The 23,077-nt window shown below is 42.7% G+C and overlaps 1 protein-coding gene across 2 annotated transcripts in view; it reads right to left on the reverse strand.

Annotated features, from left to right (window-relative positions):
- Positions 1-214: 214 nt before the first annotated feature.
- The window catches only part of LOC124302674 (uncharacterized), a 38,583-nt gene continuing 15,720 nt past the window's right edge, over positions 215-23,077 (reverse strand). The window contains exons 1-10 of one of the 2 annotated variants that reach the window (XM_046759070.1): positions 17,488-17,656; positions 17,141-17,377; positions 16,904-17,019; positions 16,121-16,230; positions 15,574-15,652; positions 14,709-14,848; positions 13,656-13,805; positions 6,305-6,527; positions 2,982-3,176; positions 215-2,312 (exon numbers count right to left, since the gene is read on the reverse strand). In XM_046759070.1, coding sequence (XP_046615026.1) covers positions 2,309-2,312; positions 2,982-3,176; positions 6,305-6,527; positions 13,656-13,805; positions 14,709-14,848; positions 15,574-15,652; positions 16,121-16,230; positions 16,904-17,019; positions 17,141-17,311 — 1,188 coding nt within the window. In that variant the 5' untranslated portion in view covers positions 17,312-17,377; positions 17,488-17,656 and the 3' untranslated portion in view covers positions 215-2,308. Of the gene's footprint in view, positions 2,313-2,981; positions 3,177-6,304; positions 6,528-13,655; positions 13,806-14,708; positions 14,849-15,573; positions 15,653-16,120; positions 16,231-16,903; positions 17,020-17,140; positions 17,378-17,487; positions 17,657-23,077 lie in introns of those variants that run through there. The other variant, XM_046759069.1, reaches the window with a different exon arrangement.

A 23,077-nucleotide genomic window follows, 5' to 3' on the forward strand; every position in this document is an offset into this window, starting at 1 on the left:
ATGCGATTAGTTCCAAATGGAGTATCTCAATTATACGACTAAAATACCGAATTCGAATGGGACGCTATTATTAATTATCACATTGAAATCTTGAAATCTTCGCTTGCACCCCCAAATCTCTATTTCTCTATATTGAAACTATTTTTTCAAATAATGTTATGAAAGGATAGTGCAGTACCACTAATATTCTGTACTTTCCTTTTTCGAACTTACAGTTAGACTTAATCGAATAAACGACACGTTCGTAGGCATAATGAATACTTATTATTAGTTGAATATATTGAAGATACTTTATCAGCAATACTGGATTTACGAATAATAGTACATTAATTCAAGAATTTTTTAGACATTATTCGAATTGAGCCACATCACTCTATACTTTGAAACCAAACTAGTTTGGAAAGTACGGAAATTAATTCTTCTTTCTGTTAAAGCAGAAAGCTTATTAAACAATGCACGAAACAAGAAACAAGTAAAAATAGGATACAAGACGAATTTTAGACGAAAAAAAGTATTATAATTGAGAATGTACGTATAATTTAAGAGGCATTACGTAGATTGTACTGAACGATACATTAATATAATCTACCCTACATATTTTTTATCCTGTATCTGTTTTCAATTTTAATTGACGAAATGTTAGTAAATATTTATTGAGAGAAATATATAATGATGAAAATAAAACGAAAATGTTATAACAGTTAATTAACTTGCTTTTTCTGTCTATTGATGTTGAATTTCCGCAGGCTTGGAACAAAAAGAAAAAAAAAATGGAGTGTATAGCCTTGTTCAACTAAATGTATGTTGCAGAAGAGAAGCACGGGCTTCAATCATGTGATAAACAAGCCATTTAATAAAACTCCTGTAATCAGATTTAAAAAAATTCTTGTTCTACATACGACAGATTTTTAAAGGAATAAATAAAGGAGGGAAAGCTATTGCATGCCTGAAACAAAACCGCAACATCTGGGAAGAAGTTTTCTTATGAATTTGTGTTTAAATTAAAGTATAAATGGTTACTACGTTAGGTTTTATGGCAGTTTTGAAGAGAGAATTTTTGAGTTGTTACAGTTTGATTTTGAGCATACGATATATCGTGTATATTCCAGCAACTCATATGCGTTCATTGTAAGAATTTAATTGTTTATAATTATGTATAATACATACATCAGTTCTTTGAAGAAGAGAAAGCAGAGCTGCACCTGCCAAAAATCATATTTGAAAAAAAGTTTCAATGTCATGTTTCTGACATTATCGGACTGTGCGTAAAAGTCATGTTGACAGGAAAATAGCAGGGTTCAATTGTTTTTTCACAATAAAATGTTTCAAATTTTACTTTTAAAAACATATGGGCTAGACATAGATCGGAATATATTATTTGTAAGCATTTTACAAACATTACAATTTTCTTCGGAATGTTCCAGTTTTCTTCGTACATATATACGTTAATTCTGAAGTATCTTCCGCCGTCGAGACGTGAGTCATTGTGTATCAGAATGGAAGACAATTATTTGACTTAGACATATTAGCACCGATCCTAATCTCACCATGTGATAGTATATGATAATTAGTTATTTCACTGAAAATGAATATACTATATGCGCTGGAAATGTTACGTATATTATAATTTTGATTCTAACGTACAAGGCGCGCATTTAATAGCTATGATTATCGATTACTCGGCCTTAGGATAATTACTATAGCAATATATTGCCTGCATGGATCAAAGAAGAGAACGATGTCGATATATATGTATACCTAAAAAAGAACACGAAGGTATTTTATACCGTAAATAAATTTAACAGCCGTAAGCTATCTAAATTATTAATGAAATTATATACAAGAAGTTCTATATTTTATCGTTTCTAAGCTTATGATTAAAGTTACTCATGTATGTATAATTGCTTACAGTAACCTACTTTTCTAAATTTGAAATTAGAGAAGGTATTTGATAACGTTTACTTCATTTTCAAATGGCCACGTGTTACATTTTTTCCAGTACGTATATACTTAATATGTATGTATAATATATAATAAGCAATTTTAGGATAATTTTTGGATCCTGTATAATTTTCTGTCATTCTGACTATTATTTAATTAGCTGCAGTCTGAAATCTTGATACGGGTAGTACGATTAATGCACTTAGAGTGTGATTTCCGAGGTTTTGTTAGTAATTTTTTTTGACAGGAGTTGCACCTATTCCGGACACTTCAATGTAGAATGCAGATAGGTGAACTTGTTTTTCCCTCTCTTTTCATGATTGGCAGCATTTGGCGTTTCTCTTGCAAAGTAGAAGGCCTGCTGTGATCACCTGAAAAATTACGTTAGTGAAAAATTAAATATTATGTAATTATATCGTCAAAACCTATAACTTGAAATCCGAATGATTATATACAAACTAGGGGATTGTGCATAAACTGTTTGATATATTTAAAAGCCGTGTTCACGGAATCAATACTACTGTTTCAGACCTGAATTTCATAATGATTAGTCCCTAAATTAGAAATGATTAGTCGAAATCGCCACCCTCGTAGTTTAAATGTTCGTGTGATAACCCATGATTTCAATAATGCCCCGCGTAAAAAAAAAAAGAAAAACGCTAATGCATTACTTCAGAGTGTGTTCCGAAATTAGCTGGCAGCGCTAAAAACTCCCTAGAATAGAGGCAGAGCTACTTGGAGCCATTCGCGAACTTGGCAGCGCAAAAGAGATAAGAGATTATTGACAACACAGGGAGCTAATATCGGAACGCACTCTAAATAGATAAATTTTACTATCATGCAAAACTAGCAAATGTAACGAAAGACATCATCGAGTTGGTAATTATACGGCTGGTAACACTGTTGAATTTCTATAATTTGAATAGCGTGATTCTCGCTTGTTTCACCGCTAGGCGGTTGAGATTTGTCAGATTTAGGCGAGAGTCGGGCAACTCGCGGCGTATACTTGAAATATATATGTGTGCGTGTTATTTATTTACTTTGCCGAGTAATGGGAGCCGATGTTCGACGGTGGACCTCGATGATGGTGGTGGTGCTTGTGACCGGGTCCAGAATATCTGCTTCCCGGCCGAGAATGGACGATCGCGTAGTGATCGCTGTTCGTAGATATCGATCTGGTCGAATTCATCGTTGAACCTCCAGACGTGTAGCCCGGTTTTCCGTTCAGAGAATACCTTCAAGCATAAAGATAAATTTCAGGATTAATTTCATTGATTCGCGAGTGAGTTCTTCCGAATTCTTAAACGTCTCAAGGTCGAGCAACATCACACTGTAACCTCGACGCTGAGCGGTTCCCTATATGTACTATGCTGTTCTTAGAGTGAGTACAAATAAAGTATTATGTGGCTTTCCCGACAGTTTTATTGATCGAATGACGTTTATTAGCTGTATACAAAGTACGAAGTTTTATAAATTATATTATATATATGTATATTGTTATCAAGTTAGGTGCATGTACATATATGATAGGGTGGTTCTTGAAAAGTTCATTTTTGAATTTCGACCGTCTCACCCCCTAAATTGACTCCAAATCAAAAATAGCTCTCTAACTTTTTGCAGATTTTTATGTCAACTCCCCTTTCCTCATTTTACTGTAAATTTATCAAACGGATTTCGATGAAATTTGACAGGGGGGTTTCTTAGGTCACTGATAATGAATCTGGATTAGAAATTGTGAAATCAAAAATAGCGGATTCAATATGGTAACATCAAGTGACTTTCACTTTTGAGATGTTCGTCCGCGGACTAACTATTCTACTACATGCGCTATTTTTAATTTCAAAATTTCCAGTCCAGATTCGTGATTACCGACGAAACAAACTGTAGCGGCACGCTTAGAGTTGAGATAATAATCTGAAAAAATGAATGAATTATTTTGGAGTTATTTGGAGGCATTCAGAATTCAAAAATGACCTTTTTAAGAACCGCCCTAATATAATATATACATATATACATTGAATGACGTGGTTGCGGAACACATAGACCGCTATACATAACAGAATTATGTTGAAATAGGGTTATAGACTTGAACGATCTGTCTAATTTCCCAGACGATTAAGATATGATGTCGTGAACTGAATTGATTTACAAATTGTTATTCATATTTGATACATTCCTTTGAGGCATAGTTTTGTAGCAAGTGGTGTCAGAAGAAATTAACCTGTTTGTGATGATATTTGAGAAGTAACTAACGAAGCCTCATGCTTTAACTTTACGTATTTCCTTTCGTATGCACATCTATTATCGAAATCCACGTTGTTTGTTTGTTCAAATTTATATAATTGACAAAATTCTTACCCATTAAAAATTTGCCCCATTTGAAAGAAAAACTCACCTACGTTTGTTGAATTTAAATTAACACTACGTTATTATATCTTTCAATTTTTCGATTGTAGTATATAATCTGGTCTGTAAATCGTAACACGAATAGAAGTTGAGGGCAAACCATGCCTAGGAAGCAATTAAAATTGCCAACATTTATGCAGTGTCTCTGGAGTTTTCCTCGTCCTTCGCGAAGCCTGCAGAAATTCTGCTGATTACGTATATGTGCGAAAAATGTGGGACAGCTGTAAAGATTGCAACGATTCAATTTATTAATCCGGAGTCCCATCGCAAAGCGGCAATAACGTACGGTACCTATAACTAGAATGGCACACACCGAGCCGAGTAGATCGTGATCCGTTATGGTCCGCACAAATATGCCAGACAGCGTTCAGAGATAAACGATTGCTTCGGAGGCAGCCGCATGAATTATACATCGACAGTGCAGTAGCATTGTCGGGGAGTCGTGGGCATTGTTACAGAACTCTAAATCGCCATCTTTCTTTTAATTAATGCAATTAAAACAATACGCTGCCGCCGCGCTTCCGCGTTGTTAGCATACAAATATGGGTGAATTCTGGCGCGGATATGGAGTTGCGGAAATCAGTTTGGAACAAGTACCCGCGCGGGTACAAATAACCTGCAGAATTCATTTCCCCGGTGCACAGGCACTGCAGCTTTAAACCGGCACTTATAGCCAGTTCACGCGGCAAACTTTTACGATTCACACAATTTCTCATTATAACTCCAGCTGGTATGCGTACAGAATATACTACATACGTACACACTGCACTATACGTATTCAGGAGGTATTGAAAAAGTGACACTTCCTGTTAAAAGCCTCGGCTTTTGTTTTTGCCCAACTTCAAGTGATTTACGGTATACCGTGATTGTCAATTATCCTCTACCTCTGAAAAATCTCGTTTACGACCAGTAGGTATTATACACCACGAACTTACCGCACTGTACTCATAATTTGCCTCATCGATTATGTCATCGACATAATTTGGCGGGTGCAGTAATTGCAGGTTGATACTAAAGGTACAGTGTTACAGGTATATGGACATTGCACAACTGTTACTCGTAATGGTACAGTAACTCCGTTGATACGTGAAGCGTAAGTTATCCCGTTAATGACGTCGAAATACTACCGTACTACAGCAAGAAGCGTGAGCGATCAATTTTCTCCCACGCGCAAAAACTAGCAGAAAAGAAACAAGACAACGAAAATCGACATTCCTTAAATATCCCAGGAACTGCACGAAATGTAAAGATGATCCACTACCACAACGTTCCAGCTGATTACCGTAGTCAAAGGACGTAACTTCTAGGTATTATTTCCAATTGAATCGAAAGCTTTGTTTCGCTCGGTATTGGTTTATACATATCGTATGTGCTGGTGATATTTTTGCATTGATGCGGTCACGTGGACCAACATATGGGCATGGCGAGGCCGACCCCTTGACCCGACACGTTTGCGTCGTATCAGGTGGAAGTATCGGTTACACCGGCTCAGAAGGTCAGCCGAGCCAAGTCAAGCTGTTGAGGTAGGTCGGCAATAGCATGCTTTGCCGGATATAAGATATCCTAGCGTGCATACCGTCCTCACCGTTCAAGGAATGTTCGCATGTACGTATACATATAAAAGAATGATTGTGTAAAGGAAGTACCAACCACCAGGGGGGTTGCGTATCGCGGTATAGAATCTCGGCATGCCCGAAGGTTAGCTTCTTAAGGAATTTTAACGGAAGTGTAATGGATATAATCCGTGCTCGTAATTCTTTACCGATTCTCAGGGAATCGTGGGCATGTGTTATGGGAGTTGTAAAAACAGTGCAAGGATTGAATTCGTTGATTTTAGGAATCGACGTTACGTTACATCAGTACATGGGTTTGGGAATTTTCGATTTTTATCTGATACTACAAATTGTTGAGAAATTAAAAGATCATCTCAAGATCGTAAAACACATGGCAATCTTACCTTGAGCCGTATTGCGATCCATGCCAGCTTCGGTAAGGGTCGTAATCCTCGATTATGGATGGTTCCTTTTCAATTATCTCGGTTCGAGCGCAACTGCAGGACATCGCAGAGCAAAGAAAGATGTTCATGATAAGCATTATGAGGAAAAGGACACCCAAAGCGATGGCCAACCACAAGAGCCAGGAAGGATGAACAGATCCGTCATCGCACACGGACTGGACGACTGAAAAAATTGGAAAAGTAGATGGTCCGTTACTATAACCATTGTCACAAGAATACGAAATTCAACAATTCTGAGCTTCCTAACTAATTATATTCCTTCACTCGTCGTCAGCTGAAAAGAAACCTGGACATGCTGTGACGGAAAACGCATCAGGCTTCGGGGTGAAATTAGTAGGTTTTTGGAACCGTCTGCGGGAATCGCATCGTACCCTGCGGGGTGTTGGAATCGATGCGGAGGCACGATCCGAGGACAAGGGGGACGTGGGCGTCGGAATAACTAACCGCTGGCTGGACCCCTCTGCAGCCGTCAGGCTTCTTCGGGGCCCTTCAGTCCCCGGACCACGCCCTGCAGACCGGTTCGCGTACGGGCAGAATAGAATTGGCTGTAATAAGAGGAGTGCATGTGCCCATCACCACTACCACTGCCGACACTCGCGGGTAAGGTGGAATGGTTGGTTAGAATTATGGAGGGTTCGTTTCATCTCCTCCATTATCTCCTCGACTACTCAATGGTTATTCATATCGCGATTGATTTATCCAATAACGCGTTCATCGCATGCCGGATCTCCGCAGGCCGCAGGTGTAGGTGGATGCCTGGCACGTAGGTGGGGTCGGTCGAGGAGCAGAAGAGGGTCAAGTATCGTACCGACTGTGTGTGTACATAGGTGTATGGAATAAAAAACACCTCAACCGCAGGAATATCCCAACTAGAAGGGACTGCAATTTAGTTTTGCCGAGTCAGGTCGCCATAACAAAACGCCGGGAACGATAATAATTGAGACTGTCGATAATTGAATAATTCACGCTAATCATCCTTAATCTTTGGAAACGCTGAAGAGGACTGGTTTTCCCATCTTCCATCGAGCATGCTACATTTAAGATAACAATCTTCACGCGTTTAATAATTCACTCTCACCGAGCCAGTGTCAACTGGCATTCCGCTTTATTAAACTCAGATAATCATCTCTCCGCGCGTAACAAAGTACAAATAATTAATACGCCGCCGGGCAATTATTTACCCTGCACTTACGTATACGTGTACTTAATTCGTTCGGGGTAACAGGAGCACACACACCTCCGTCTCATCATGCCTTTATACGTACATTGTATATGTATACACGTGGGGATTATAATCAATTTTAGAAATGGATAGGGACACCTCGTCCCGACTGTCTGAAGAGGTATAATAACAATTTACCATGCGTGTAACAACAGTTATAACCGTTCTTGCAGCTTTGCCTGCACCCATTCGTTGTGCGTATAATACTCATTTGGAAAACCGAGTAGATTGGTGCCTCGGACGTGACGACCTTTGCACAACGTTCAATTTCCCATTCAGATTTTCAATACCGTGTTTATACCTCGCGTATGCATCCATACACCGTAAACATGGAACAGGCCACTATGTAACGGAAGAATCAACTGTTTACGAATTAATATTCACAGCGTGCCAGAATCGATCCCATACCGTTTCGCGATCCATCAGCGATGCATAGATCGTTGATTGAGGAGGATCACGCCCTACAATTTTCTGGACACTGAACGAAACCCAAGTTCGCGTTTGTGAAAATATCAGGCATCGTCGCCTCAGTGACTCATGACCTCGTGATCGAGCTGCGAAACATCCCTGCTTGCTAATTACTTCGGAGTGCTAATGACTACTCGGAGCAATTAACTTAGACCACTTCTTGCAGATAGTAAACCTGTCTGCGGTGGTTTTGCCCAATTCCATTCGCTCCTCTGTTGGCGTAGATTACAGATTGTAATCTGAAAGTTCGCCGAATGCCGAGTTTGTGTCATACCTTAAACCTTTGCAACCCGCCGACCGGGTAAAAACAGTTTTTGGCACTTGTGCAGACTAGTCGCAACCGACTCGAAACTCTGCGCACGTACAGGCATGGGCGTAACACACTTAGAAAGAAGTTCATTTTTGTCTATTCACCTCACAACGCACACACAGATCGTACAATGCGGATTCCAATGAATCTGTGGCGAACGATAGACTTTTAGGCAGCCCTAGTAAAAATGTCCCATGAAACGAATCTGATTAGATCCAATTTCCGATGGGATCCTACAAGAATCCGGCAAATCCATAGGAATTTGGAATAGTTTTGGATGGATTCTGTGGACTTACTATAGAAATTTTCAACAGAGAGGAGCCATTTGCCTTTCAGGGCAGAGGTTGCGTGGTGCATTCATTTCCTGAGAAAATTCCACGAAGAGCTTTGAAATGTGACATTTTCAAATGATGGGTGGATGCTTGGAGGGAATTTCTTAACGGCTCCGTTTTATTACAGCAATTTAATAGGATTATTGAGGTGTAATGAGGCGCCGAGTTGCTAGGGCAGCTCGATATAAATTATACTATCAGGATCTATTGAATTATTAATTTGATAAAGGATCGCGCCGAGGTACTTTTTGCGTTCAATTCAATCTGGTATTATGATGAGTTCAATTAACATCGAAGTTTTGCAATTCGTTTTGCGTATGTGTAAATATAGCGGTAATAACGCGCTTTTTGCAACATTGTCAGCACAAAATTATACCCGTATACCTAAGCTCGGACCGAATTTTCAGAGGTCCGATCGAACGTTCAAGGCCCGCGAGTTACGACACCGACTTTTACTCGGTCTCTACGGTATCGTTGTTCTTCTTAATTGCTCTTAAATCTCGGCCGTCATCTCCCGGCCTTTTTGTCCGGAGCAAATTGGTTCTCTGCGTAATCTTGAGCAAGGAGATGACGCAACTGGGCTCCAGAATCCGAGGTCGATAATTGCCTGAAGGGGGAAAAATGATACGTGAGAAAGCGATGAGTACAAGTATTTGTCTTCGGTACTCGAGGAGAGCTCCTCGCCCCTGCTCGCCGTGCCTCTTTCCATCGTTCTTTCCATTCTCATCGGTACTTGTATACGTATATGTACGTAGGTATAATATATCTACAAGAGACGCATATCAGACGTTTGTGGCTTGCAGCTGCAGCGTCGGCATCGTCGTACACGATTGCGTGTACACCCAATTGCGGGTAGATATTTTATGCAAATTGTTAACGCTGGGCTGTTTGCCTCATGCACCCTTTTCCCACCCGGAGTAAACTGGCGGCGAGCAGAGCAGGCAATGCCGATATCGTATGGATGCGTGGCAGGGCATAGACTTCGGCTGTAAACGCGACCGGTGGATATTATTTACTGCCTGGTTGAGCGATGCCGTTTTTATCTCTATTCGAATAATCGTAAACCGCGCATAAAGAGTCGCGTATAGGGTCGTTGCCGTTTTTTCGTCTCATCTCGTCTCTTCCCTTCTTCTCAGCCGCAGCATCCTGCCCCCTCCATGCACCCTATCCTGTTTCTTACTCGTCCCTTGTTGACTTTTTTTTTACCCTGTGCAGTAAGCCTCTTGAAAATTAAATTTCCATTCGATCGTTATCCCAACGGACGGATCTTATCTTCGCAATCTCGATTTTTCACCCCCTTTTAAACGTCTAAGGGAAAGAAATGATGCCTCTTGTTCCAAACTTCCAGCGTAGTTTCGTTTAGATTTAATTTATTTTATATCGTTACGCAGTGACGAAAAAAATATTGGTTTTTGCTGCTGTGCGGGGTGCGTGTATTTAACGATGCTGAAAGCGTTCCCTTTGCTAGAAAATACAATATTGTTGAGCATCTTTTTCGGTAACGATACCGTTGCTTTAATTGTATCTCCTTATGGTCGCGGTGCTGATAATTTGCACATTTGTCTAGTAGCATAAAAAAGAAAATTCCTGGCCGTATTATAAAATAAGATAAACACATTTACATTTTCGGAATTTACATGGTAGGTCATAAATGACAAGCAGTTATACTTGGTCGTTTGCAATGTATTTTCTAGCAATAAGAATTATACCACAAATAAAACGTGAATCAACTTAAATCTCGTAACCGGAGCAAAGCTTTAAGACTTGGCAAATCATCCGAATTCAATTCCATCCACGTACGAGGGGTGAGAATTGGTGAGAAATCAAAATTTTGGCAAGCGATCAAGTGCATTGAATTCGCAGCCCAGGCTTCGGAATTGCGAAAGTGAGAATATCGATGATACTAGGGCAGTCCTTATTTAGAGTATTGACAAACTTTTCCAGGCCGCTCCCCAAATCGACCTGAAATACTTAAAAAAACAATCGCCTAATTTTTTCAGATTTTTATATCAACTGTAACCCTTCCCGCCAACAGAGTGAGTCCCTCCATTTAAAATAGCTGTTAAAAGCTCGTGGATACAGATTTTTTGGAACATTATTACTCTTTCAATAAAACATGTACTGACAAAGTATCGCAAACGCGTGTACTTTAGAAATCTGAAAAAATTAGGCAGCTGTTTTTTAATTATTTGAAGTTGATTTGGGGGGTGGTCCGGAAAAAATTCGTCAACACCCTAAATAAGGACCACCCTAATATCGCATCCCGAGTTGTATACTTCCGTCCTCGCGGCAAACTGCGAGATATCAAAGCGTTTCTCGTTACTGTCGCGAGTGGACAAGCTCTGGGCGTAATTAAGCCTGGCAGCGATGGGCATCGGGCCCTGAAGTGAAGCCCGCAGGAAGAAGAGGAAGAGCGTGAAGCTGCAGAGCTGGCCGCTGTGGTCACCAGACAAGTTATAATACAAACGCAGGGTATGACGGGCGATGGGACAAGAGGGAGACACCTTACCCATAATCCTCATACGTTACGCCAGTTAATTAACTTTCACCTTCTCATTCCCGAAGCCTCGGGAATGCGGAGCACTTTTATTTATTGCTTTATTCTAGGCTTATTCTTTATGTCACGGGTTATACACCGGCATACGGGCATAACGTGGCACCTGGAGTTGGAGGGATATATTAAGGCGTATAATATACCGCGTCTCACGATCGATATGATCGATTGTTTCTTCAACATGCTCCCCGTTTCGCCTCGACGTCAACGAGGATCATTTATAATTGTCGGACGTTTCTTTTTCTTCTTTTTTTCTTTGCAATCCTTTCTCCGCCTCAATTGATGCTTCTTACAGCATGTATACTTTTTTTAAATTTCTTTATAACATACAACGTTTTCAGCGATTGATCTGTTCGTGAAGTAAATTTCATTAGTCACGTATGTACAATAACAGAAATATACAATAGATTATTATTGATTAGAACTTGAAGAAACGTTTTCTTTACCGCGGGAAAAAATCTCGTTTTGCGCAATGAAATATTATAAATTTATGTCAATACGAGAGTCAGTGAGCCGAATGAACATTCGCGTGTATGTATAAGCAGATAAATTGTCTATTTCAAGTTATTACGTTACACGAATGAATTTCATTTCTATTAGTCTATCCAGCTGTATTTTTATTTATGGTTAAAGTAGGTACAATTTGAAGAAGCTTGAACGTTTACCATTCACAGTGACCAAATCGTACCTATACATCGAGGTGCCTACACATATGCTTTAGGTACCTGTGTAAATTGCCCCATGGTTTGCAGAGTTGTATCAATCCGGTTGCGTGAATAATTGCAAGCTGAGTTGTGCGTGTGAGTTAGCTGCATGCGCGTCATCTCGATACAGCCAATTCTATCGAAATCGCTATCACGGTGATACGATAATGGGGTGTAGCAACATCGGCATAGTGATGTAACGCATTGCGGATCCAGATCGAACCGCCTCTTCGTTATTTCATTTCGATTAGATGAAAGGCGGTACCAGCGGCATACACCCAACTAGTTTTCAAGGTGAGACGGAAAAATTGTCTCAATTCTTAAACCGGAAATACTGTCGATAAATCAAGCCCACTTCTTCTGCGAAGAACTTCTTTCTCTTTGATGGTATCAGACGATTTCCGCTAAGTCCACATCGTTTTACGTTATGTCACGAAACTTTGACAGACAGACTTTTTATTTTTACTTTGATGAAAGATCTTCGTGATGATTTCACGAAATTTCGAAAGTCAAATACGCGATTTTTGCGAATGCCTAATGAAAGGGCATTCCTCCGGTATGTTTATGTACTTACGAAACCGGCAGCATGCTGTTTCTCGGCAGTCCCGCCTAATGGTCTGTCTATCCTAACTGTATGAAAGCGAGCTTCATACACGATTCTGCACGAGTATTGAACGTCTGACTGATACCTGTTATACCTGTACGCTATTTGCTAAGACACGTTTCTTCGACCGAATATAAAATGTGTATCGTAGACTTAAAATGCGAGAGAGCTGCGCTCATGGGCTCCAAATAGGGCAAAGGTAGTGAAGTCATGAAGTAGGAAACCCGGACCGTTACAAAGATAATGGTAGAATGTGCAGGCATGCGGGATCAAAAGTTTATCAACTATGAACCAGGCTCGATTTCCAACTTTGCAGACGAAATGAAATAAATACAAATGAATATTAATTAAGCATAAACGAGTCCGCGCTCGTTCCAGTTTTCTTATTACACTTTCCATTGTTTTAAGCGTTGAAATTTACGACGTCATTGTGAGTGTAGGTAATACCAGTTTTACGATCAGGAAGAATAAATGGATTAATAGTTACTAAAATCTATCATCAAACGTAGCTGTTACTCAATTTTACGTTCATCTGAATACTTCCTATTTTCAATAAATTTCTTTCCCACGGGAGAAATGTTACTGAAACATATTTTACTGTCTAAGACGAAAAGATACTCTCTAAACAATTTACCGACCAAACACGAACGAATCGAGATAGCTATCCAAGTATACCGCATTAACTTTCACTATTCCGCCGGAGTGATAAATCTTTAAAAATTGAAGTGAATTCATTAATGTATACTTCGAACAAGCTTACGCAACTCTAAGCATCGTTCACTGACACTGAAATAAATTTCCGTACAACTGTTTTAGACCGATTTGAAAACGAATATATTTGTTAACGAACACGGAATAACATCGTTAGCATAAGTAAACACACATACCTTTATCAGTCAGCGATTCAGTGCAAAAATACGATTTAGAATATTGACGAAATGATATTCCAAGTCCGGGAGCGAGTGAATTTTTATTCTCAATACGGCAGCACATCTAGTTTATACCGGTGTTTTATCTGAGGTTAAACTACCGTTGCCGAAAAGTTTAGAGGCGAGGAAAATTAATGTCGGGAATAATATGAGGGGCTTAATACTCACCAGGCGAAACTCCAGGGTCCAGGACAAAGACGCTGGTTCCGGCGAGAAGGACGCCCTCTTCACCGGCGACACTTTGTCCAGCATTGGGCTGTAGGCCACCCTTGACAGAGTCCGGTGGATCTCCATCGCAGACCGGAATTCCGCAACTACCTGTAACAGCGAGACGATGTTTTTCTTTTTTCATTCAAGCCGTTGATACGCACAGGCGTCGTTCAGGCTCCCACACTGAAGGAAAAATTGACACTGTATTCCCATAGTCTAGTTTCATTCGACAAAGTATTACGTGCGAAAGTAATACGCGAGTCTCGGCTATCACAATCGTTCGTTTCCTCGGGGAGGGAGATCCTAGTTACATATACCTAAACACGTATGCGTATATACGTTTAGTACGGTCCCTTGTAAGCCTCGGGAGCGAACGGATCTAAAATCGGAATAGCAGTCGGCTAACGGGCGAAACTAGCGTGTCTAAATCCTGATAAATAGAAATTAATGCGTCTATGAATGTCTTGCCCTCCGGCTCCAGGTAATATCACCCGGTGTACCAGTCGCCGTAAATACGGGTTTATGGGATAGCGTTGTCAAGCTGCCCCCCGGCTCGCTATCTGCTATTCTGAATACAATGCCTAGCGCTCCCGTTGTTGCAGCCACCTTACGGCTGGCGATGAATAAAAATATTTTACTCTCGCCTATTGGCTCTCGAGATGTTATACGGATTATCATTTCACGAACAGCGATTCTGCGGCTCTGCCCGAGCTTGGGTCACGATCGACGATCGACTCGAGCTTGATGTACCGGAAGTTCATGGGTCAGAGCGTTTTTCAGGAGAGGCAGAAAACACGAGGGGATCTGGAGGAGATGGTGCCTGGTGAAGTGAACCTGACGATTGTTCAGAGCGTTCGCAAACAGTGTATATCGTACGTTAATTTTCGGGGGGTGACATTCCTCTGTGCAATTTGTTGCCCGTTTCGACGAATCACCGCGTTTTTCGAATCCTGTTGTGCAGGTTTTTGAGGTTACTGAAGACATGGATCGCATTATACGAATTAAACTTACCCTTGCAGACGGATATACTGCACTGAAAGTGAACCTGCGGACTGTCGAGGAACCGGAACATGGAGAAAAGAGTGGCGTCGGCGAATCCCGTGCTGGGATCGTAGACGAATTTCGTCATGACTTGACCGTTCACTGGGCATCTGTAAACAGGCAGAGGAAAAAGGTGCAGTGAGTAGTACCGACACAATTGTAGGTGCAAGTGCAAACTACTCTGGAAAGTAAATCTTCACGCGGGAAAGAGTTAGGGTTCCAGATAGAGGACGCGTGTATTTGAGACACAATAATTCATTGTTCAATGCAGTTGTGTTTCACTCAATGCGTTTACTGCGATGCTGATCTACAGGCATTAAAATTTCTATCCGTTTTACAGCCCTGGCGGTTTTACGTTTACTGGAACAAGGCAAGAGAGGAAAAAAAAACACATGGAAGAAGGCCTCGGACTGCTAGTAAGGATTGAAAATATCGCGTTGCGGTATCTGTTTCCTTCTATACCGATGGTGAAAAAGTGAATCTAAAATCTAAATCAGACCCGTTCGTAGGTGACTTTCTACGCCGCGGAGCGTTAAACGATTCTTGGCACGCAGGGCGGAGCCGTAGGAAGCTGCCTTGACACGCATGCATTCAACCGTGTAGGCATAGTGTTCTGTACATACATATCGTGTTATACGCACACGCGTCGAGTGTCGCGTCATGTGTTGTCTGAGCCCACGCGTGGATCGCGCCGCAATGCCTGTTTGCTTCTCTGTTTGGATAGTTGTTGTTCGCAGGCGTTTAGAGGGAACTAAACGCGACGATCGGTAGTGGAGTGAAGATTCAAATTTCGAACGCCTATTCTAAGAGACAATCGATTCCTCCGTGCACTTACCCCTTTTCGTCGATCAGAGGCACGCTGCTGTTACGTTTGTTGAATGCGAAACACGACTTGACCCGGATACCGTACATTCCTGAAACAGAGAAAGAAGAGGCAGACGTTATACGTTTTCTGTGTACTTTCAGAGACGTACAGCGTTCGTAGGTTTGACCAAGTTTTAACAATCTGCACACGTCGCGATAGTCCCTAGCTTGCACATGAGTTATGCAAAGTGTAGTTACGTATGTGTGGGTACAGTGACGTAATCAGCACGCTCGCTGACCAAGTATGGTAATTATTTGACAAAAAATTACGTTACAGGATGTGTTTTGCCGCCCGCATGTGTATGCGCACGAGTATGACCCATAGAAGGTGTTACATAATCTATCGAATCGTTTCATGTGTAATGTACGTGTAAATTTGCAAGGTCGTGCCAGCAGAGCCCTGGCTATATACAAAAGAGCACATGTTAAAAAGTTGTTTTGGTAGATCTACAACCCGTGCTTAGCGAACCAAGGTGTAAATTTGAAATTGCAATAAACTTGAACAGTGCCATACAAACCGTCTGGTCGTGATATCTCTGCTCTCAGCGTGTAGTTGTGACTATAGATCGTCTCCTGCACACGGTGTCCTCTGTCAAGGATCCGGAGAGAAACCAGGGAAGTTTCATTCCTAGACAAAAAGGCTTATAGTTACACGTGGCGCAGTCTCAGAGTAAAATTAGCATTGTTCTCTGAATAATCCTTAACGTTGATCGCTCTTTGCAGTACTTACTAACAATGAAGTCATTCCACGTCAGGAAAGATAAAAATGTTACCATGACCTTACCGATTTCGATCACATTTTGCTCACTTGTTCATGGTGACATTTGTGTCTTTCTTGTGCTGGAATGACTCAATGTGAAATTTGTGTCCCTAAACAGTTCTCGAAAACATTATCAGCGAACTAGAGCAGCGAGTAAGGTCGTCTCGTATTCTCGACTTTTCATCGTGGCGTGCATTGGGTAAGACGAAATGATCTGCTCCGAGAAGATCCATTAGTGGCGCGAAAGGGAATTTCTAACGAAGCGGCTCACCTCCGTGACGTAAGTTTATTCGACGTGAATCATTAAGGAGACTTTGAAGGCTGCAAAGCGCATTCTCCGCTTGCGCTTCTCTGACATCACAACGATGTAAGAACAGTGTGTTTATTTCACCGACGTTCACCGTCCGAAAGAGTAAATGGAATATTGTGAACGGTCGGCGGTATGCGAGAAAGTGGACGATATCGAGTAATTAATCAGCAATGACATGAATGCCGCAGATAAGAGAGCACGTTGGAATAAATTATATGTCCGTTGACTCACTTTGCGTTCTTAAAACCCGCTTTGCCGCAGGTAATGACGTAGAACTTGTCGTTGGCGAGTTCAAGCGTTTTATGAATCCGGACGGCAATTGGCACCGATCTCTCTTCTTCGGTTTTCTGGCAAAATGAAACAGAAGGAGAATAATCATATTGCTAGTCTTCGATTCATCGGTACCTTTCGCTTTCACTGGCAAAAGTCTTTCAACCGTATACGACACTCTTATAAAAAGTATCTCACGTTGTTGACGAGGACCCCGCAATAATCGGGAGCACCTGGAGGTGCAAGAAGATTGATTCCCAGGGTGACGTGGTTGGTCCCGTTGCCAAGGACCATGCATTGGGGTGTCCGGTGGTCCTTGGCGTGCAACGCCCCGATGAAACTCTGGTTGACGTTCATCCGGATTGTCATGTAGCCGTCCTTGCATGTCGCCGTCACCGTCGGCTGAAACTCCGTATCAACCAGCTGACCACTGACCTGGAACCGAGTAAACAAAGCCATTGCTGTAATTACCCTCTGTCAAATTACGCCCGACTATTGGCAGTGTGTGAAGCGGGCTTTTGTACTGAACTACAGTTAGCCATTACCGTTCTTCGCGTAAAATTGTTTTCAAAAAATTCCGAGGCACCGTGCGGATGGTGGCAGATGATAGTTTTCGTCTCGTCTGAAGTATCGATAGACGAGTATGCCAGGTTAATTTATTAGAACCAGTCGCGATAAATCGACGGGAATCGAGTATTCTGGAACGAATGAAACGTTCATCGACAATAAGAAGCTGCTGTTGCTGCGACCACCGAGTACCCTCCTGTTATTCATTACAGGACCGTCTGCAACGGTGTCTATTTGCATGACAAATAGCCGCTATACGACGGTTATGCATGAAAGATTGGTCACAAAACGTCGAAAGGATGGCTATTTGTGTCCTGCGGACCCTTGGCCGTCCGTACAGGCGGAGACCTCCATTTGGATGCAGATCACCTGCGATCCATGCATATTACGCCCTCCTTACGCGTCTTTCCAAGGGCCTGTTCGAGTGTGGATTCCTCGCGACCCTCGTCGCTGGATAGGACTCTCCTCACGAAAGCCCCTCATCAAAGATGTCGCGTGAAAAGACGACGATGACGACGATGACGATCTTGAGCCCCAACGAAGAGAAACGCGGCGTCTCGCAACGCTCGCGGCATCCGATTTCGTCGATATCCTCGTGGTCTGCAGCGTTAAACGTCCGCACATGTACCGCGTGCCTCGGGGATGATAAACTGGAGCTGGTGCTACCGGTCAGTCGCGTGCAGCGTCAGATGTAAACCCACAAGTGCTCTCGGCGCGAAGACGTTATCTCTACGGATATCTTCGCGCATCTCGGCGTCGCGGGTAAAACCGGTTTCGGGTACCTGACGCCCGTTCAATTTTGATTCCCGCACCGATAGCGTCATCTCCGTCGAGTTTGGCACCGCGGATAATTAACCAAGTTTTTATTGCTCGGACGGGGTTCGGCTACTCCTAATCCCTGTTCGCTGATTGATTATCTGCGCGCTCCCGGTCCGCACCCTCCGTATCTTTCGCCTCCCATAGCTCGTCGTTCGGAGCCCTGGGCGTCCGAACATCGCGACGATCGCTGTGTTCAGCTCGACTATCTAAGGCCCTTGCAACAAAGGGACACGTGGCCTCGCTCGCCAGGGGATAAGCAATGTTGGATTTAGGGGTGTTAAATTAGTTTACAGCTAGATTAGAATGATTTAGGATGCGTTAGGTTAGGTTGAGTGGGTTAGGGTTTCCATGGTTGTTTCGCTGAATTATTCACTACCGGGCAAATGAACGGGCATTACGATTGTGCGGGGTTCATTTACCGAGATAATTCGATTCTTGCTCATAATTTAGCCGTCCTGTACATCCGGCAGCGCTGTGATTTGGCGGTCTTTTACACGCGCGGTATAATTTTTTTTATACCAGCATCCGGTGTTCCTGTTTATCTCGTTCGGCCGGCAGAAGCCCGTGGTCAGCGGATATAATTTGTCCCCGCGAAGCGGTTTACGTTCCCCGTATAATATCGCCCACAATCAACCGTCGTATAATATATAACTTGCAAATAGGTGGGCAGACGCTTAAAGCAAATTGCATCCACGCGGGCACGCGTACACAAAGGGTTGCGGTGTTGGCGTGGGCTGCACCTTGAACAATCCCAGATGATACTGCAAATACGATTTTTCACGCCTTGTATGGAAGTCGACGTTTTTTTTTTTTTTTTTACGAGAAATTTTTGTAAACAAAGAAGCGCTCAAGTCTCGTCTCGGACATGCGGCCGCCTTGACCACAGGCACAATTATCGCGGCTGATTCTACAGGTGAGCTCAATTCTCACTCGACTCGCAAATGAGACAAAATTACCCTGCCTACACAAAGGGTGTTCCTGAACTGCTGGACTTGGGTGGGTCTTCTTTTAGAGAACAAGTCACGGGATCGTCGTTAAGTACGCTGCAGGGCTGCACTTAACGCGTCTTTGGTCGCATTCTTAATCCTTCGTCCCAGATACCGTATCTTTTAGATTTATGGATGCACTGAAAGGCTGCTGGAGTAACTCAACCCTGAGGGACTTGGAAATACCTTCATCGAAGCAGAAATATCGATAAAATTGAATGATTCAACGCACAAACTTAGCATAGAATATGAAAAAAGGAACGATATCGAACTGTAAGATGTCTGCAGACATTCTCGAGGTCGATAAATTTTCAACACAGAAAAGTACCTACACCAAAAGTTTAGTTTCTCAGAAGGTGAAATCATAAACCGTGCCTCTGCACGATATGCCGTGTTCGTATAAAAGCGATTCAAGTTCCTGAAAGCCGATACCAAGCGGTCCCATGAATATACGATGCCAAGGTTGCAGCCTTTGGTAAATAATATCCGGCTGAATCATGTGCAAACTAAATGTGCCTATATTTGGCCCCCCAGTTAGACCACGGCGGTCGTATTTCCGCGTATCTTTCGATCGATCAGTTACTTATGAAAACTCATAAAAATAGGAAGAACTTTCGTTATCGAAATGTCGTCGGCAGCAGCCTGACACTTGCATGTGTGTAACTTGCACGTCGGTTTACGCGTTCTGCGTTCTTGGACCGCACAGAGTGATGTGTGAACACCCAGTATATGCTCACGCAATTCAGTACTGTCAGAGTATCCGTCTGAAGCACGGCCGGCTTTACTTGGCTCGATTCTCGGGCAGACCGGTCCGAGCGGCAGCTGTCAACCCACGCGAACTTTCAGTTTCAGGCGTTCCGGGCCCACTCTTTCTCCTTGGCAATTTATCAGGAATGTTTTCTGTCCCAGAACAGAACACACCGAGCCTTCTCCGTCGCTGGGCTGGTCTTCGGCTCGGGTTTTGCCCGATGTCTGAGAGCGCAGACTCCCCAACCGTTTCCTCTTAACTGAAAAAAAGAGGATCTTGAACTGCAGCGGATCGAATGATCTTTCGAAGAACGAGCTGCCGTGTTTCGTGAAGCCTCGAATTCTCCGAGGCTCTGGGTGTACCCGTACCATCTTCTCTTCGGCTTATCGTCTCCGTGCATTGAAGATTCCTCGAAAGGTTTAACGTCCCTTAGTTTTATTTCCTAAATGCGAGTATACAGGCATACTAAAACCGGTACAGACCGAGAAGGTCCTAAAGCTGATAACTTCCAGCTTAAAGAATCGCCCAAGCGCAGAATCAGGCAGAAACTGATAAGGAAAATTGTTACACTACATGCACACTGCATAACTGTGTACAGAATTTACTGCAGTGGTTATGAAACGGAAACAATGCACTCGGAGACTTGGCGAGTTAGGACAAAACTGTCTGGTGATAAAATAAATGGGCGGTGAGTCCTTGCACGCACATGCAGGAGTAGAACGCGTACGCCCAGGTTGACTCATTCTTTCGAACCAACTCCAATAAATTTGTACCAGTCGAACGGGTAGGTGCATACAACGGAGCCCCAGCGATAATGCATCGGAGCGTGGTGAATTCGATTGACGTAAGGATTAGCTTGAGGCTTCGAATTCCTCGGCGTAATGATCGGCCAAAGAGAAGCACAAGAGGACGCCGCTATTACCTTTCCGGCAAATTCTCCGATAGCCCAACTACCGATCGCGTGGGTCGCCTGCATCATGCACAACTCGGGCCGTGTGTAGGCATGTATTTCAGGAATGCGTGCACCGACCAACGATTGCTGATCTTGCTGAGCAGCCCATGGACACCGCGTCTCTACCTCACCATCGACGTAAACCACGGACTCGTTCAACAATTGACCACGTAACCCTGCTGGATTCCGAACTCAGGAGAGCCGGTATCCTACATCGAGCCCTGGTTCCGGTTCACTCCACCACTTTTACTTTGTTTCAGATACAAAGGTGCGGAATATCTGAACTAGGGAAAAGTTTCGCGGAATTATCGCGGGCTGGGTAGATCTTCGTCGACAATTTTTTCTTTTGCTATTTTGCAGAGAATGTCGTTCCAGCGCGGTGCAACATTTCACAACCATGTCAGGGTAACACGAAACCCTGCTTTCCCAAGGTCGCTATGAAGGATAGGATTTAAAATCGTCGGAGCATTTATGTTTTTATTTTTTCTTTAAGTCAAAAATTTAACCATGAATAGTCGTTGTTCCGCACAACGTTCTGTGAAATTTAGTAACCCTTAAACACGATCTCTCAAGAAGTTCGTACGGATTATATATTTCCAGTCCAAAGCACCTTATTTCGCTTGGTTTTCGTGGATTCAAGTAGTTCGTGTTTGCCTCATTTGCAATCATTAATACAAACTAATAGAACAAGCAGCTTCATCACGTCACTACGAAAAGGCCTACAGGGGATAACTGCATCCGGGTTATCCAAGCAGCATCAGCGGCAGCCCGTAGAAGATGATTCTTTAGCCCCAAGGCGTGCGAGCCGTCAAGTTTTCAGGAATTAAATCAGCTTCTTTTCCTCCGTTGACAAACGGATTAGTTAATGGGCTGACATAATTCACGGACTTATTTGTCCCGGAGGAAAGTCCCGTGGCATTGAGTTGTGCTTCACGGTGCATCGCGGCGCAGACTTTGAGGAGAACATCAGGTACCACTGGTATCGGATGCATACATGGGTATGCACAGAGATACTTAGGGACCGACCGGTTCGCTCAATCCGACATAGCGGCTCGCGCATTTGTCACGGTGTAGGGATCATAACTCGCCAAGGATGATTCTGATTGGGCCAGTCCGAGAAGAGTAATGTGCGGAGGATAGAGCCCGGGTCTATCCGCAACGTCCATCGCTCGGTTAACTGTATCTCGGGCGCATGCGTTATATGCCTGTTCGACTTTAATCGCTTTCGCCGATATCGCTTTGTTTTTTGCACAACTTGTTCGATCGTATCGGGTACCTAATGTACGAGTCGGTATGCGTGTATAAACGATGAAACGCTGCCAGGCAAATACCTTATATACAATGCGCGACATTGGCAACCGCTGAAGCAGTTGCAGCTAGCGATCGAACGCGCGAAACTTTTTATTTATATAGGTCACGCTGATAAATTCGTGCGATTTAATTTGACATGCGTGTAAAATTATTGGACAACGTACCGCGCATGATCCATGCATCGTACACGTATGTGGGTATCACCGTTCACGTACCAACTTGTACAGGCAAATCCTATTTCCTCTGGTTATAATACGGCGCGCGACGCGGTGCTCGTTGATCATTTATACTCGCGTAGCTCCTGCCAGAATGTTCAGTACTCTAGACGTAAGCAGCTTCTTATCAAATATTCCAATGTCACTTGCAATTAGTTATCTGCCAGTGGCTTGAAAGCCTGTAATTCATGCATATGAATAATCTACGTCGAAGTTGTAATGCTAGATTCTGTCTGGTTCGAAACCATTTTTATGTTCACGGGAAATATTTAACGGCTACATTGTAACCTCAAGTCTGTACGTAATATTAGCAGAGAAATATTAGGCCTTAGGTGCTAATGGGGGTTACTGAACAATTCTTTGTATAATGTGTATATTTGCACCCCAATTCACGAACACGAACTGAATATTTCTTGCTTGAAAAAAGTATGCGGATTCCTCGGATTTTGTGGGTGTAATTTTTGAACGCGTTGTCCGATCGACTTGGCTCTATTTCACGGAGAGCCTATAAAGCACTTATTGATTATGGCGTTTGTC

This window comes from Neodiprion virginianus, chromosome 4 (genome assembly GCF_021901495.1).
Source record: "Neodiprion virginianus isolate iyNeoVirg1 chromosome 4, iyNeoVirg1.1, whole genome shotgun sequence".
In the NCBI taxonomy this organism is placed as follows: domain Eukaryota; kingdom Metazoa; phylum Arthropoda; class Insecta; order Hymenoptera; family Diprionidae; genus Neodiprion; species Neodiprion virginianus.